The sequence below is a fragment of the Equus caballus genome, chromosome 29 (assembly GCF_041296265.1).
Source record: "Equus caballus isolate H_3958 breed thoroughbred chromosome 29, TB-T2T, whole genome shotgun sequence".
Classification (NCBI taxonomy): domain Eukaryota; kingdom Metazoa; phylum Chordata; class Mammalia; order Perissodactyla; family Equidae; genus Equus; species Equus caballus.
In genome coordinates this window covers 22,263,790-22,280,554 of record NC_091712.1, presented here as the reverse complement: position 1 = coordinate 22,280,554, position 16,765 = coordinate 22,263,790, and the positions used below count along the sequence as shown (strand labels likewise).

Sequence of the window (16,765 nt, the reverse complement as noted above, 5' to 3'; positions counted from 1 at the left end):
CTACTCATAAGATTCAATATTTGATGTTACTTTCTTCATCATGTAGGGAAGTTATACAAACAGAAGTAAACAATATTCAGGAAATTTTTTGCCTCAATTCCAGCAATAAATTTTAGCTATAAGTTCCTACAGATTCTGACTATTTTAAGTGTTGTAACTAGTTAAATTGTTATAAAATCTAATATTAAATGATGATCTATTAATTCTAAAAGGCTAGTTTGAAAGGTAATTTCATTTAGACTATGTTACTAAAGCATAGAAAACAAGATTAAATCAGAAATTTAAATTTATATTTTTACGTACCTGCAGGTGGTTATTTTCACTTCCGTCAAGCCTTTCTTGCTCTTCCTCTGATGTGATTTCCAAGTCTACTTCTGCTGACAAAGCTATATATTTAGTTAAAATGAGCTACTTATAAAAATGGTTAGATAAAAAGTATAATCTTTCTAAAAATAGATTAAAAATAACATTTTATCAACTGAGAGTTTAAATTAAACTTAATCTTTACCTGAATATTTACTTCTTTAAGAAATAGTGTATCTAAAACTTCAAGAAACCATTTGGAAAATACTAGATGTCACCAGCTTCAAGGCACACAAACATCTCAAGGATTCATTCACGAATGCATCCACCCAATATCAATGAACACAACAATCAGAAACAAAACAAAATTTAGCAATACAGTACACACATATCGAGTCACACAATATCCTCTATCTTATAATAATACCTTTTTAACACACTAAGCTTCAACTACAACAATATTCGTGGTTTCCAACATTACTGTTACTTTTTATGCCTTTCTCAGTGTACCTCCTTCTATATATCTGAAATGTTTTCCTCTACCATTCTGACAAATGTCTTTTCATCTTTTAAGACTCAGCTTACTTTGTGAAGTCTCCTTGATTACAGCTATCTTTCTCCAGCTAAACAGGTGTCTCCTTCCTTGGCGCTACCTCAGTACTTTATAGATTTTTCTGGTGTATCTTCACTACCTGAACTGTGAATTATTTCTTTACACATATATCCTCTTTGCTCCTAGGTTGTAGGGGACAATCCCTTCAATCATCTTTGCAAAAACAGTCTTTATTTATTTTACTCAACAATTATTTGTTGAGTTCCTGCTAAGTAGTAGGCACTGAGATTTAAAGAAGAACGTAGGTTAAAGGTGTCAGGGATGGCTTTTGTAGAGTTAATGCCTGAGCTGAGACAAACAGTGGGGTTAGCCAGATTCAAGGGGGTAGAAGGCAGGAAAGGGGGAGAGCAGGCAGGGCTGTAGCAAGACAGGAGAGAAGCACACAGTAGGGGAACTGTTGTCTAAAGTACAGAGATTGTGAGGAAGGCACCATCAGCAGTTCAGTAATGCCAGGGGAAAGGGCAGGCAGGAGAAAGGGCCAAGGATGGAGAGATAGGCACAAGTCAGATTATGAAAGCCTTACATGTAATTTTAAGATGCCTGGACGTGAATGTGTCTTACAGAGTGGTTCAGGGTCATATTTGCGTTTGAGAGAGATCACTCTAAATGCTGTGGGAGGGATGAATTACAGAGGCACATGAATAAACGGAGGCAGACGAACTGGAAGGCAGTAAGTCAAAATAAAGATGATGCAGGCCTGAACTGAGGGAACGTTTCCAGAAATACTTAGGCTATAAAATGACCAGGACCCAGGTTAGAAGAAATCTTTAGGAAATGAATAAATGCACAAATCCTGGGTCCCTGGAGAACTAGACTCTGCTCATTACTTTACAAAAGGCATCAACTGAGAAGAGAAATGACCTGTGTGAACTGTCTGAAGTTGCTTGTAGTTATTCGGTAGTGTTTCTGTTTCACATCTCCCTGTGTGGAGGGAGCTTGCGTAGGTGTTTTAAAGTCCTGCTTCTTGGTTCTACCAAGCTCATAAAGAAATACGAGCAAACAAGTCACTTGCACAGGTAAACAGCTTTGGACCAATAGCTTGTAGACACTACTCTGGGAGATAATTGAAAATCTTTTGTAAATACAATGTTAAATTCCAGAGGTAAGGAAAAAAAAGAAGATAAAACTATAGGGGGGAATACTGTATGATTTATTACTACAGATCTTATCATAAGACTGATTAAGGGCACTGAATTAACTGGTACATAAAGTGGAACACGTATTAGACAGTTAACAGAATGGGTACCCTAGTAGAATTAAAATTGACTTTTCAGGTATTATTTCTAAATGAAACAGCACTCCTTAAAACGAATATTCTTTGTGAACTATTTATTCATTAAAAAAAATAATAAACAAGGTGATAGACTTTGTGGACACAGCTGAGAAGGAGGTACCATGTAGCAAATTCTCAATGATTCCCATTACTGTTAGGAAAGCCAGTTCCAAAATATATAAGGGGACAGAAATACAAGAAATATTTTAATATTTGGTTTTGGAAAGTGTTTTTTTACTTATAGTGAATATAGTTCTAAACAATACTTGTGAATTCAGAGCTATAAAACAGAGCAAGAAACCACGTTACGTTTGAGAAGGTAATCTTCAGGGAAAAACTAAAGTTCTAAATATAATCCCAAAATTCTAAATATAATCCTTCTCCCCACTCTCAAGTGTATGCTAAATATTAGTCTAAACAAAATTACTCTTTCTCCTAATTCTCTTTGTTATTTATATGTTGCTTTGGTTACAGAAGAATGCAAATATCTTGCTAAAACATCTTTTGTTTGGTTGTAGGTTACATAAACAGAGTAAACATAAAGTAAATTTTGCCAAAAACTGATTTTTGAAGTCAGAACTATGGCGAGGCCGTGCAGATGGGATCTAGGGTCGAACTCTCTATGCTTCTTTATTACCTTCTTTTCTCTCTCTGTTTTCTGGCAGCTGTGATTCACACAGGTCATGGAGTGTATAATTCCCTACTAGAAACACAGCTCCAATATTCATCTCTTCTTTACCTACTAATGCCATCTGTCCAAATTCTGTGGATGCTGTCTGATTTTTGGTCATTGACTGTGATACAAATGGACATTTATCACCAACTTTCAAATTCCCGGATCTCTGACAAGTCTGGTTATTGAGGGTCAGACTAGTAGAATCCCAATCTGAAAATAAAGTTTTCACTCATTAGAATGTAAACAGTACAAATCTGACTAACTTGTACAAATTCTTCAGAGAAGCAGTCCCACGTCCTCCTCTCTCCCCTAGAACACACTATTCCTTATGGTACACTTTATTTTACACGTCCTATACTTGTCATTCACATAGATAAGTTCAATTAACTACTGTCTCTCATTTTTGTACTTCTTTATTTTCTAGTATTACTTTCTTTGATTCACTCAGAAATTTCTATTACATATTCTGTTTTCCATAAGCGCTCTGTTTATTAATAATTAAGATTCTTCAGGGTATGAATTTTTTTGTTATTAACAAAATTTATGTCTAGTCATTATTTTACGTTTAAATATGCATGGCAGTATTGTGTGTGTTCTAGAAATACGGGTTTTAAAAAAACTTTTAATGAATAGTACTACTTGAAATAAAAAACTACTTTAACTACAATGAGATGTTCTTTCCTTAATGTACCAATATCTTCAGAATTCACTTTTTAAGCCTTAGATAAACATCATAAATTTATATGAGAAATGATAGCCTTGAGTGACTTCACTGTTTCCATGGAAAAAGAGGGTAAGCCTTGGCCCACACTAGATCCAAAGAGTGCCATCAGACAGGAAATGAACATACAACAAAAATATTTTCTTTTTTATTAACAAATATGTCAGATTAAACTATTCAAGACAAGTGAGAGAAAAAAGCAACAAACATAGAAGTGAAACGTTAAAGCGCATTTCATCAAAACAGTCCCTTTTCACATCCATGAACCCTGTACGATCATGCGTCACTTAACGACGGGGATACATTCTGAGAAACGCGTCATTAGGGGATTTTGTCATTGTGCCAACATCAGAGCGCAATACAGGGTTTAAAATGGTGGTTCTCAAGTGTCACCTGAGACTTCCTGGAGTCCCAAGATCCTTCCATTCAGGGAGTCCAAGAGGTCAAAACGATTTTTACAATAATACTCAATGTTTTTGCCATTTTAACTCTCATTCTCTTATAAGTCTACAGTGGAGTTTTCCACAGACATAACATGTGACAACATCATCTCTCTAATGGCTAATGGGTCATGGCTCTAATGGCTAATAGAATATATGATTGTGCATGCTTGTATTTTAAATTTCTCACTTTTACTTTCTAATATTGAATCAATAGATACAACTCAAACAAAAGTTCTTTGGAATTCTCAATAATTTTTAACAGGATAAAAGGATATGAAGGCCAAAAAGTTTTAGAATTACTGTTTTAAAAGACTGTGTTTACTAAATGTTAAGGTATGATTAATTATTTCCTCCATTTTTAACAATCAAAGACACCACACACACACACACACACACACACACACACACACGGTCTGAATCAGAACATCTGGTTGGCTTAAGATCATCAATCTAACAACACTAAGATGAAATAATTAAAGTTAAAACACAACTGACATGTTAGCAAGTGAAGCTTTACTCTGGGTAAAGGTCAGAATTCACACAAGCATTTTAAAACACTGGAAAAAATCTTAGAGTCTAATAATTAACCTCTGGGAATCCCTAATAAGTGCATGGATTCCAAAGTGGGATCTTTAGGGTATCAAAACATAAAAGAAGAAACATCTGAGCTAAAGCTTACGTTTTAAAAATCTCTTTTTCTTATGTTTATAAATATCTTTTTTTCAAAGATGGATACCAACAATGACATTGCATTATTTATGTCAAATTATTTCTATTAAATTTGCAAAAAAAAAAAAAGAATTAGGAATAAGAAGACTGTGAGCACTTCAAATATTTTAGTGTGCTGCTTGCCAGAGCTCACTTTGTAGTGCAAAATTTACCTGATCTGGATGTTCGTGCATCCTTCCTTCCTCCTGCTTTCTTGGGAACAGAATCTTGCACATCAATGGTAGGCTGAATGGGTTTTGAAACAAGATGATTAATAAATAATATACATTTCATACAATCTGTAGTTAATAACTCAAGTAAAAATATAAAAGTTATTACCTTCAAGTGAGGACATTTTTCAGGAGAATCTAAAAAGCAAAAGGGACATATAATCAATTATATGTAAACATGAAAGTCCACTATACATTCATGCAGAATTAATGTTGAGCTGAATCCTCATGCTTGGCTTTGGAAATGATTACATTAAGTTTTGGAGTTTTGCTTTTTAGGGGGAATTAGGACAGCAACAAGACAGAATACAAATCCATTATAAACACTGAAGAAATAATAGGAATATAGGCTTACCCAAACATGCAGTTAAGATTTCAAAGTAAGATCATGTTTCAGATGACTAGAACTAAAATAGAAAAGTGCACATACACCAATGTGAACATGCTGAATGATGGGGAGAAGAGTGACCTTCAATCAGAGGAACAAATCATGACTCTAAGAGGATAAATGCAAAAGCTGATGGTAGAATGCAGCAGCATATCTTCAATGAATGCATTAGAATCATTTATACCATTATACTACAAGTATGTATCATATTCTTCAATTGTTCTGTAATTTAGTGCACAGTTGTGATGACAGTTCAATTGAATGCATAATTCATTTCCCAACAGAGAAAGTTTTATGAATTGATCAGCTTGGATATACACTTGTAGAATAATAGTTAATAAAAATATTCATTTTTTTCCATACCCACGTGAGCTACTGGTATGCCTACATTTCTTTTATCCTCTAGTTTAGCCATCTTAAAGTTTCTTGATCCACTCATGCAAGAAGGTACATAAAACACATCTAAGAAATAATGCATAATAAACATTCAGTACTGAAATATGATTATCAAAAAGGAAAACAATAAGTGTAATTGCCATAGAATATTAGATGTTAATGTCCTTTTCATGTCTCTTTTGCCTTACTATGCATTTAACAGGTGATTTTCTTTGGCTATTAGAATATATCAGTATTCATGTTTTAAATCAAGATTCTGTCAAATAACTTTTTATAAAATATAGTTCTTACCTTCTACTTGTTCATTTAACATATTTTTTCCTTTTTGGTCTGCAGCTCCAGATAAATGATCAACATACTTCTGTGGAAGACTCTCAGAAATACTCTGTTAAAATTAATAACAATAATGATGTGTATAAAGATTTCCTAATCCCGTTCTAAGAAAATACCTGAATGTCCTATTTTAAAAGCAACTGGAGTTAAAAATAAGAGAAGCATGTATGTAAACCAAAACATGTACATAGAAACCTTCATACATGCTCTCTAGATCACGTCTATCTTGTATCTTCATTTGGCTCTTGACTCTGTAAACTGAGCGTGGAAGGGCAGAGTAAATATTTTCATAGACAAACACTGACTTAAATGCACATTTCAACAAGGAACTAATTTCAAAACACCTAACTCTACTCGGCATTCCCCACCAAAGCAAGAAGACATTTTTAAAAATACACATTTAAACAAATTCTTCAATAAGCATACTTGCTATAAATTTACAATATTTCTAATGACCAATGTTTTTTAGGATTAAAATAAGAAAACATGACGTGATAAGAAACTTTGGAGTATGTCATGCTGAATATAAACAGAACACTGTAGAAGCTGCTTCATTTAGCTAAACAAGGGCTTGAAACAATCTACTATTTGATAAAATTTGTATTGATAGGAAAAACGGTTGAATAAAAAAGCAAAGTAGTAAGAAAAGCTTTTCTTTAAATTATGTTTAAATAATAGAATGAAATTTTAGGCATAGTATGCAACTCTTCAAAAAAGTATTGTGAGTTTTAATAAGAGAAGAATAAGACCATTTATTTACTAACCATCTAAATGTGCCAGATGCTTACTATCTGCATTTTCTTTTCTACACACAACAACAATAATAAAAATGATATGATGACAGTTACCCCACTCCTGCTCCCTGGTCATCCACGATGGCAGAGTAAAATGAACGGATGTGATCCACTGTTCCCTCTGTCCAGAATGTCTTTCTCCTAGACCTTCACACGACTGGCTCCTTCTCATCCTCCACTTGGCAGCTTTTGTCATACTCAGAGAGATCTTTTCTGAGCATCTAGATTCCACTCCTACTCCCATCCCCATCCTAACCACAAACTCCCCCAATATTCTCTAACCTAACATTCTCCATTTTCTTTATATGAAGTACTTAGAGTGACTTATAACAGATAGTTGACAACTCGTTGTTCTGCCCCTCCCACTCCAGCCTAATCCTTCAACTTGTACATTCAGTGTCTAACTGCCCAGCACATAGTTGGTATTCAACCAGAGAAATTCACTTAAGGTCACAGCATTTAAAATCTCATTGAGGAGGTCTCAAGTACCAAAGCAACATACCTACAGGATATCTTCACTAGTAGCCTAGTGAAACTTAACATACTCCAGATTAGAAATCCACAAGCCCATTCTAACTTTCCCATTCTTTTCTTGATACTATTGTCATTTTACTGCCCTTCAGATTGAAAAAAGTGTCCTCATTCTTTAGTAAGTCACTAAATACCACTGTGTCTTACATTTCTACAGCATCCTTTACAGTTCACAAAGTGTTTTCACATTTGTTACCACATTTGTTCATTACATACACCTGAGAGGCAGGTGTCACTATCATTTTTATGAATGAGGTCACTGACATTTTGAACAGGTTAAACAAGCTTTTCCAAGATCCCATAGCTAGTAAGTGACGGAACTAGGATGCGAGCATGTCTTTCGACTTCCAATATGGTGCTCATCCCACTGTGCAGCAGCTGCCTATATCTAAGAGGCCAGGCCCTTATCGCTTTCCAGAGTTGTCACCTTAGAATAGGTCATCATTACTTTACACTTATGTTACTACAAGTATGGCTGCCATAAAGATACTCAATGCATGCTATTTAAACTATCCAAAATAGTTTTTACTTATTAAAACATCACTAAATCAAATTGCTACTGTTATAATCCCACATATTTATCGTTATTCCCCATGCTTTCCCTTCTCCTGAAATGTTCCTTGCAGGTCTACCTGACAAAGTGTAATACTTTGAAGTCCCAGGCATTATCTTTTCAAGTTCCAAGCTGAAAAACCTATGATCCTAACTGTATCTCTCCCAATCTCTCCAAGAGTTTTATGTATCCATATACACCATAGAATCACATACGTGGCCATTGGTTGACCTAGAATAACTCCTTAGTTTCTACAGAAACTTACTTCAGAACCCAAAGTGATGCCCTATGACTTCTAAGCCTTAGTTTTTTGCACTATATACATTGGTTTCAGTAAGTGAATCTTGCAAATTAGCAGAACTGTACTATGCAGTAGTATTACATTAGGCATATAATTATTTTATTAATTTTGATAGGCAAATGCAGAGGTGAGGAAGTCAAGTCAAAGCCTCTCTTTTTATGTTTTAACACCATTTAATGCTTACATTTAAAAGAATAATAATAATAGAAGACAGTACCTCAGAATCCCAAGGTGATTCTACACCGTCCTCTTCTCCTAATCCTAATGCTGACATCAGATCTATGAAATATAGTCACAGATACATTAATGAGAAGATTTATTACAATGAATTTTAAATACATATACAAGTCTATTTCCATTCATGAACACTTCAATAAAATAAAAGCAATAGCAGAAAACAATTTCAGAGGGTTGAAGCATTTTCAGCAAGAAAAAGTTGGTAGTAGTTGGGATATTTATGAAGAAAGATAGCAAAAAAAATACTTAAAAGAAACAGATATCAAATTTGGATCTACACGCTTCACATTTTTTTATTCTAGCATTTAAGCATAAAAAAATTCACATATATTCACTAACTTACCACTTCTATTATCTTTGTGTGCTCCCTCAACAGAAATCAAATTGTCATTATTTGTTTGCTCTTGTGGAGTACTTTGAATAATATCAATACCATTTTCTTTTTTCCCAGTTGCTGACTTTGTTGTTTCTTCCTATAAAAGCAAAACAAAACAAAATCCAACTTCAGAAAACATCACATTCGTTCACTTGCTCACTTGGTCAGTCAGTAAGACAACCAACATTTACTGGATCTATCAAATCAGAGGCATTATCCTGGGAGAAGCGGGAAATATAAGTAAAAGAGATTCTAATAGAGTAGAGCTACATGAAAACACAAGGAACAGAGAAGCAGCAGCCACTAGTTCTAGAACCAACGAGAATCAAGTACAGTAGCACAGGGGAGAGAAAAGTCAGGTGCTATCTGGGAAGCTCAGGAGAGGCTGCAGACATAGGGCTGGATCTCGAAAGACAGATACAGCACAGTGGGAGCATGTGAAGGGCATTCTAGAAAGGGGAGCGTGAGCAGAAGGTATGAAACAACATAATACGTGAGGGGAATACAGTAATGTGGTAAAACTAGAACCACTTATTGAGAATAGGATGGAGATAAAACTGGAGAATCAGAACCAAACACAAAGGCAAGTGTCGTGTGAGCAGGTGAACTTTACCCTTCACGCAAATGGGGACCCATCACATGAGCAGAGGAGTTACATCATCACAAATATATTTTAGAAAGGTCACTCTGGCAGCAATGTAAAGAGGAACATAAGGGGAGCAAAACTAGAAAAGAGTATTTCAAGATTAGAGGTGAGAAAGTTAGCTACAGCAATAAATTTTAATTTTGGGAATATTATAGTAATAAGCATTTTTAAGTTGAATGAAAATATTTAATATTTAATAGTAAAACATCAATACAAGACTCCTTTTTTTTTGTGTGAGGAAGATTGGCCCTGAGCTAACATCTGTTGCCAATCTTCCTCTTTTTGCTTGACCAAGACACTTGCTGAGCTAACATCTAGGCCAATCTTCCTCTATTTTATATGCGGGACACTGTCACAGCATGGCTTGATGAGTGGTGCATAGGTCCATGCTCAGAATCCAAACACGCAAATCCTGGGCCACCAAAGTGGAGTGCACAAACTTAACTGCTACCCCACTGGGCTGGCCCCCACAAGACTCCTTTTTAAAACTTAATTTTAAAAAGACAAGTTTTAAGTTGTAGAAGAGAAATACTTATGTGATTACAGAATTATGATGTATTTTTAAGTACTAATATGATGTATGAAAGAAATATAAAACTCTATTTTAAAATTCACATGGTTTTCCCATTCCCCTGTGAACTGCATACTAATAGCTCTAATTTCCTATCTACACCATATAGGATGGTAATTAAAGATCAGAGAAAGGATCTAGTATTTTAAAATTAGTAAAACTAAGCTTATCTAAGTTGAAGATGTCAAAGTCTTCAAATACAGCTCTGATGATCAGGCAGGACCCAATATTCCTGGGGAAGAAATGGACTAGTAGAAACAAGTAGTTTCTACTAGGAAAAAAATCCTAAGTTGCGATTTCATTCATTTAATATATACGTATATGTCCATTACATGCAGATTAATACTAGGAAAAGATAAATCAGAATAAATACATCAGAAAAATAATTTTTTTTTCTTTAAGAGTACTACAGCTTAAAATTTAATGGACAGATTAAGAACCTCATTTTCATAAGCAGAAATTTTAATTTTAATAAAACATTAAGTACATACCAAACAGTAAGTTAGAAACCATAAGAAACAGAAGGGCCAAAAATTCACAATTCATAATAAACTTGGTAAGGCCTAAAACAATTTCTTTGCATTATCAATGGACAAAGATTTTGCTTGATTAAACATAAGATATCACTTTATTAAACTTAGAAGTGAGAATTAAAGAAAAAAAATAAATTCAAATTAAAACTTTGATGACCAAAAAAAGGATAAAGATTAAATTTTCTTTCACTTCTTCATAAAAATTAGCTAGAAATCATTCAAAAGAGTCTGAGTACTTTTTCATTACCAGGTTTTCTTTTCTTAATTTGCATTTAAAATAATTTCTATCATATTTTATAATACAGAGGAATTCCTTCTCTCAATTAACTCTACTATTTCTGTTGTGTTTTATAATAATCTGTCTCATCGTGACTCTCTTATTCAATCTTTATATTCATCTTGCCCTTCTGAAATAGATTCTTCCCCTTTCTCCCCCACCCATCTTCATATTCATCCAGCTGTTCTTTCTAGTTGCTTTTTAATCCTTTTCTTCCAAAACGGCATACCTAGGAACTGTTTATTCCCACCAACCTTTATAAATCTCAATCCTGTACTTACATCCCTCTTGTTATTATACCTGTTTTCTATCATGATCTTGAGGACTTCCATTTCTTTCTTAAGATCATTTTCATCATTATAAGGATCAGGGGGATGGTATGTGAAAAAACATGGGGAAAAAAGTTTTTTAAAAAAACAACAAAACAAAAGAACTTACCTTTGTAAGATCAAGGTCTGCAAAAGACCTCACAGTAGGTTTTAGAAGAGGTTCAGGTGACGGAAAGGCAGGAGGAGAAAAGCCCTGGACTTTGATTGATGGTTTGGGAAGAGTTTCAACCACATCTTCATTTTCACTATCAGAATTATCGTCCTCAAATAGCATTGTATTTTCCGGTCTCACAGTACCACGTTTTGCTTCTACTACAGCAAAAACAATGTAAAGAGTACATGAAAATATCTGTAATTTCAAATCAATGAATACACAAAAATGAACAGTCTTCAAATAGCTTACTGTTTTTCTTGGATTGCTGAAAAGCAGTCATTAGCTTTGTTAAGCTTGGTTTTGGGACATTCTAGAAAAAAAATAACAACTTTAAGAATAACAACCATCAAATTGGATAAAACAATTATAATATTGCCCATCACTATATGATCTAACACAAAGAGCACAGGCTTTGGAGTCATTCAGATGCAGGTTCAAATCTCAGTCCAGCCATTTACTAACCTACATCTTCTCACAGGGTGAAGATTACGAGAGATGACATAGGAAGCCCTAATATGTTACTTCCTTTACCCATAATTGATTATTATACAAATACTATAATGTCCATGACATTATTTTCTTTACTAAAATAACCTAAAACAAAAATTTATCCTGAGGTAGGTTAAATTATTATTGAAAATATTAACATTAAGAAACTTAAACTATTTGTTATATTTTGAAATGTGTTTGCACCAATATTTGCATGAATTATCTCTTTTGGGGGGAAATATGATAGTTTAGTTTTTAGTAGTATCTTGTTTAGATGGGTTGGAATCACACACAGTATAAGTTGTTTCTATTCTGTTTGTCAAAAAGTTAAAGACAAATGATTGTTTAATCTAGCGCCTTCTAAGAAAGAGGAAAAGAAAGAAAAAAGAATAAACCTGTGGGGCCATGATTCATGAATGAAAGCCACACACATACTAAATAGAAAGCCATATATGTCGACAAAGATGACAGAGAGAGAAACACTGAAAGAACAGACAGTGAAGAAATGTTTTCCACAAGGAAAAAATTAGCCAAGGGTAAATCATAAAAATAAACGGTGGAGGAGAAGAAAGGAAAAAAATGAGTCATGATCAGTCAATCAAGTACGAGCTTAAGACAAGGAAAACGTTAAGTAAAATAAGGTATGTGAAGAAACATACATATGTATTTCAGTATATGTAACTATATATATATCAGTAATATGTCAGTATTATTAGGACTGTACTAGGATCTGTCCATAGGACAGCCCTAATCATACTGATTTATATTACTCTATAATTACTTGTTTATAAATACTACTGCAATAAAGAGTTTAATTTTGTCACTACAAAATAAGTCATTCAATTAGTTGAACATGGTCATCTTCACTACCTGAAAACTGTAAATTATTACTAGACAGAAAGAAAAATAGAGACAGAAATGTTCCTAACACATCTTTCCACCTGAAGAAAGACTTGGTAATCAGAATTCTAAGGAGAAACATAGCTTGAAAAGATAGACAGTTAGCCCTCTGTATCCACATGTTCCACATCCACAGATTCAACCAACCTCGGATCATGTACAGTACTATGTTTATGATCCATGGTAGGTTGAATCTTGGATGCAGACTACCGGATACGACTAAGGGACTTGAGCATCCATGGATTTTGATATCCGCAGGGGTCCTGGAATCAATCCCACGAGATATCAAAAGATATTACAATGCTTCATACATGCAAGACCTACTCTAGGTGCTCCAGGATATGCACAATTATGCTTCCTAACCCCCAGCAGCTGACAGTGATGCAAGGGCTTTACAATGAATATTTAAATAACTATAATACAAAACACCTGAAATTTTAGAATGTGACAGAAGGACTTCGAGTAGGTATTTTTAAAAACCATAATAAAAAATTCCTGAAGTTTGAAGTGTTACCATATAGTTATTAAGAGTCTCTGTTTCTCGAATTGGTTGTTTTAGGCAAAACATGTATTTTCAATCAGATGAAGAGTTTTAAATATACTACTCTTAATGGAATGATTTAGAAAACACAGTGCAATCCCTCTATAATATACATTTTGAGAAAGAATTTAACTTGCTAGATTTCTACAATTTTTAATATTATTTCAGTCCAAATGCAGAACCAAGGATAGAAACAGAGAAAAAACCTCTTTCCTAACAACTACATGATACCAAAATAAAAAGTGTCCAAGAAGAAAAAGCTATATGATACATACTATATAGTTTTGGAACTGAAAGGCATCAGGGAAATTCCCTGATTATTAGACTACGTAATTGGACCCATTAAAGATTTCATTTAGGCCTGAGTATTATAAACGTCCTGTTAGTATGATTTAAAAGTCACAGTGAAAATCCTTATCCCTGACCACATTTCCTATTTCCTCCATTGTGGGAAAGCTTCTCCCAATATAATCTTCCTGTCTCTAGATATGTTCCAGCTCATTCTCTTCTTCAGCCGCCTTCAGTATTTATCAGAGTAAAAAAAACAGACAACTAGTCCTATTTCTATCAAACGGTTTGCTCTGACCAACTTTCCATAACAAACAAAAAACGATGATAGGTGGACCCTGCTAATCTTTAAGAGTAAATACCACACAAAACTCAATTCTGAGCAGGAAAATTAATTTCATGAGACAGTACTTTACCTTGGTATCAAAGTCTAAGTCTTCATCATCCGATGTAGGCCATGAATCATCAATGCCAGCTTTGTCGGAAAGCCTTTAGAGCAAGAATATACAACAAAAACAAGTGAGTTCACTGCTGTAAAAATACAAGAACAACAAAAACTCAAGTGAAAGGTTGGCTATCTATATATTAAATGAGGTTTCTTGATATAACTAAAATGCGCCTTCTTCTTTAAAAAAACTTTCAATTCTCTATTTCTGCCTCCACATCTGCCCACCTATGAAACATCCAATGAAGACCACTCTAAGTTCCCATAACAAAGAGTGACAGCCAATACACAGGCAGAGCTTGAGAATAATTGGTTTTCACCAAAAGTCCTGAAGGCTGAATTGAAAATCTAATTAATGGCTGACATATTTTGCTACCTGAACTGGAACAAACCTGATGACCTAAACAAGGCAGAAGGGTACACTGTCCCTTCTCCACTACCTGTCCCTGGTTCAAAGACTAATCTATGTCAGTCAAAAATGCCAGTCTTGGTTCTTCAGGATGGAAAGCACTTATTAAGGTGACCCCATTCCTTACTTTTGCCCTAAAACAGTTCAGGGCATTCCCTGAAATGTTTGAGTTAAATGTACAAAAGTCAAAGAACAAATTTACACGTTGTTAGCTGGAATACTATTCCCACAGAGATTAAAACATTAAAAATTATAAAGTCCAAATATTTTTGCCATATGGGTCCTCCTCATGTCGGTCCACATAAACCAGCAAGCCCTTAGACACCTTCATAGGCCCCCAGAAACCACGGAGGGAGACTGCTATAAAAGCAGAGTTCCGGTAGTGGTGCCTCTATGGCCCTTGTGCTGTCTAAATAGCTTCCTTCTTACGGCTTCCCGCTCCCAGCTTGCTCCTCTGCAGGGCTCCCTGACAGTCTCCAACCTTCAAATCTTCAGACTCCTGAAACAAGGATGGGCTCAAATGACCAAGAGTAGGAGCTGTCTATTTCCCTGCTCCTGGAAAACAAGCTAAATGGAGTCAGTTGTCCACTCCCAACATAGGCATGTCGCCAACTACCCAACTGAAGCCCCATGACTGATTCGACAGCCAGTCCTACCCCTGCCCAACCCTACATGAACATGGAAAGGACAACAGTGAACTGGGAAACGAAGTGGAAAGGAGAAGACACCTGCCTTGGGCCATAGACTTATGTAGCGCAGCAATCTCCAGTCCCCTAGGACTTGAGGGGATCAAAGCCACCTTCTGGAAGTTGGGGTGGAGGTAGCTGATACCACATTCTTATTTGCTATAAAAAGAATCTTCCCAGTGGCTCAAATTATTTCAATACCTTTTGATAGAAACTTTGAAGTTTGCCAGTTCCTCCAATTAAACAAACAATCAAAAAAGCAACCTGTCCAGGACTCCCTTGAACCCTCTATTTTACCCACGCCTTTCTAGACAACTCCCAACATCCTGTGTCCTTCATTCCTGTAATTTCTCTTTATCTAACTTGTCATAAACCCCAATATTCTCATCTCTTTTCTCCTGTCTGATCTCTGATCTTTTTTCTAAAACCCTTATTCCTAGCCTAACCCAGTGTTCCTCTTAAAACTTGGCTCCCCCTGCTAACGTCATTCTTACCTCCTTCCACTGCAATCACCAGAACCACTCCCCATGTTCCTACTATTAAAACACTCACCTACAGTATGATAAAGAAGGAAGAGTACTGGGTTTAGAAACCTGAATTTAAGTCTCATTTCTCCCACTTACTTTATTCAAATAAGTCACTTTAATCTCTTTGAGTTTCAAATTCTCCACGTGAACAACCACTTGGCCAGGATATTAAATATAGGATGAAGTACTAGAGGGTGTTTTGATTAATTAATCTCTAAGATTCCTTAAAGTCCTGAAATTCTATGTGCTTTTGGTTCTGTCTATAGAAAAATGGAGAATACTTAACTGGCAGAAGTGGAAAAAATAATAGAACAAGAAAAACAGCAAATAAAGCAGAGAAGAAAGTAAAAAATCAAGAGAAGATTATGGAAAAGTCATAGAAGAAGAAAAAAAGACTCTAGGAAAAAAGAAAAACTTCACAAAACTAGGCAAGGGTATTAGCCTCAAGGGAAAACCAGACCGGAAAGCAGTAAGTAGAGAAATCATTTAGAAATATTCTCTAAATAGATGCTGAATTTAATTAACGTAATATGGTCTATATGTAGATATTCTTCCCTTACAGAAAAATAATTCATCTCAAGAAGAGTAGATCTCATTATACCTAAGACTTGCCTGATTAGGTCTTGCTTATGTAAAACCTATGGTTCTGTGGCCATAGCTTACCTTTGATGGTAAAAACAAGGTACTAGTTACTACTTCAAATATATTAGGACAAATACTTGGACAAACCAAGTTTCTTAGGGAAAGTCTAGATCAGAGTTAATATTAAGACATAACTAAATCTGACTTTCTGAGTTGATCTGATTGGGATCTATCTCTTGATCCCAGTGCTACACAGGTACCTGCCAAGCTACGCTGAGGGACAAGAGGATGGACTGCAGAGCCAGGCAGGCTAACGGGTCAGTCACTTGTTAACTATGGAATCACGGGCTGATTATTCAACCTCCCTGAACCACAGGTGCCTAATTAATAAAAAGTAGACTAAAACAGCACAGCTACATTGCAAAGCTATTGTGAAGACTCCATGAGATAACCAATGTCAAGCAAAGATATAGTGTCTAGCCCAGAGTAAAAGACTCAATAAACGCTAGTTG

General features: G+C 35.0%; 1 protein-coding gene and 1 non-coding gene across 51 annotated transcripts in view; both read right to left on the bottom strand.

Moving 5' to 3' along the window:
• ANKRD26 (ankyrin repeat domain containing 26) overlaps positions 1-16,765 on the bottom strand; it is an 87,912-nt gene that overhangs the window by 48,500 nt on the left and 22,647 nt on the right. For 10 of the 50 annotated variants that reach the window (XM_023632155.2, XM_023632158.2, XM_023632156.2 and 7 more), the window contains 11 exons: positions 14,021-14,093; positions 11,636-11,696; positions 11,342-11,544; positions 8,844-8,973; positions 8,481-8,542; positions 6,043-6,136; positions 5,719-5,817; positions 5,077-5,105; positions 4,911-4,983; positions 2,827-3,075; positions 304-386 (listed from right to left, as the gene is read on the bottom strand). In XM_023632155.2, coding sequence (XP_023487923.2) covers positions 304-386; positions 2,827-3,075; positions 4,911-4,983; positions 5,077-5,105; positions 5,719-5,817; positions 6,043-6,136; positions 8,481-8,542; positions 8,844-8,973; positions 11,342-11,544; positions 11,636-11,696; positions 14,021-14,093 — 1,156 coding nt within the window. The remainder of the gene's footprint in view (positions 1-303; positions 387-2,826; positions 3,076-4,910; positions 4,984-5,076; positions 5,106-5,718; positions 5,818-6,042; positions 6,137-8,480; positions 8,543-8,843; positions 8,974-11,341; positions 11,545-11,635; positions 11,697-14,020; positions 14,094-16,765) is intronic. The other 40 variants (XM_023632164.2, XM_023632171.2, XM_070254809.1 and 37 more) reach the window with 5 other exon arrangements.
• MIR9080 (microRNA mir-9080) lies at positions 12,868-13,006 on the bottom strand. Its single transcript, NR_128103.1, has one exon. It is a non-coding gene; the product is annotated as a microRNA mir-9080 (primary transcript).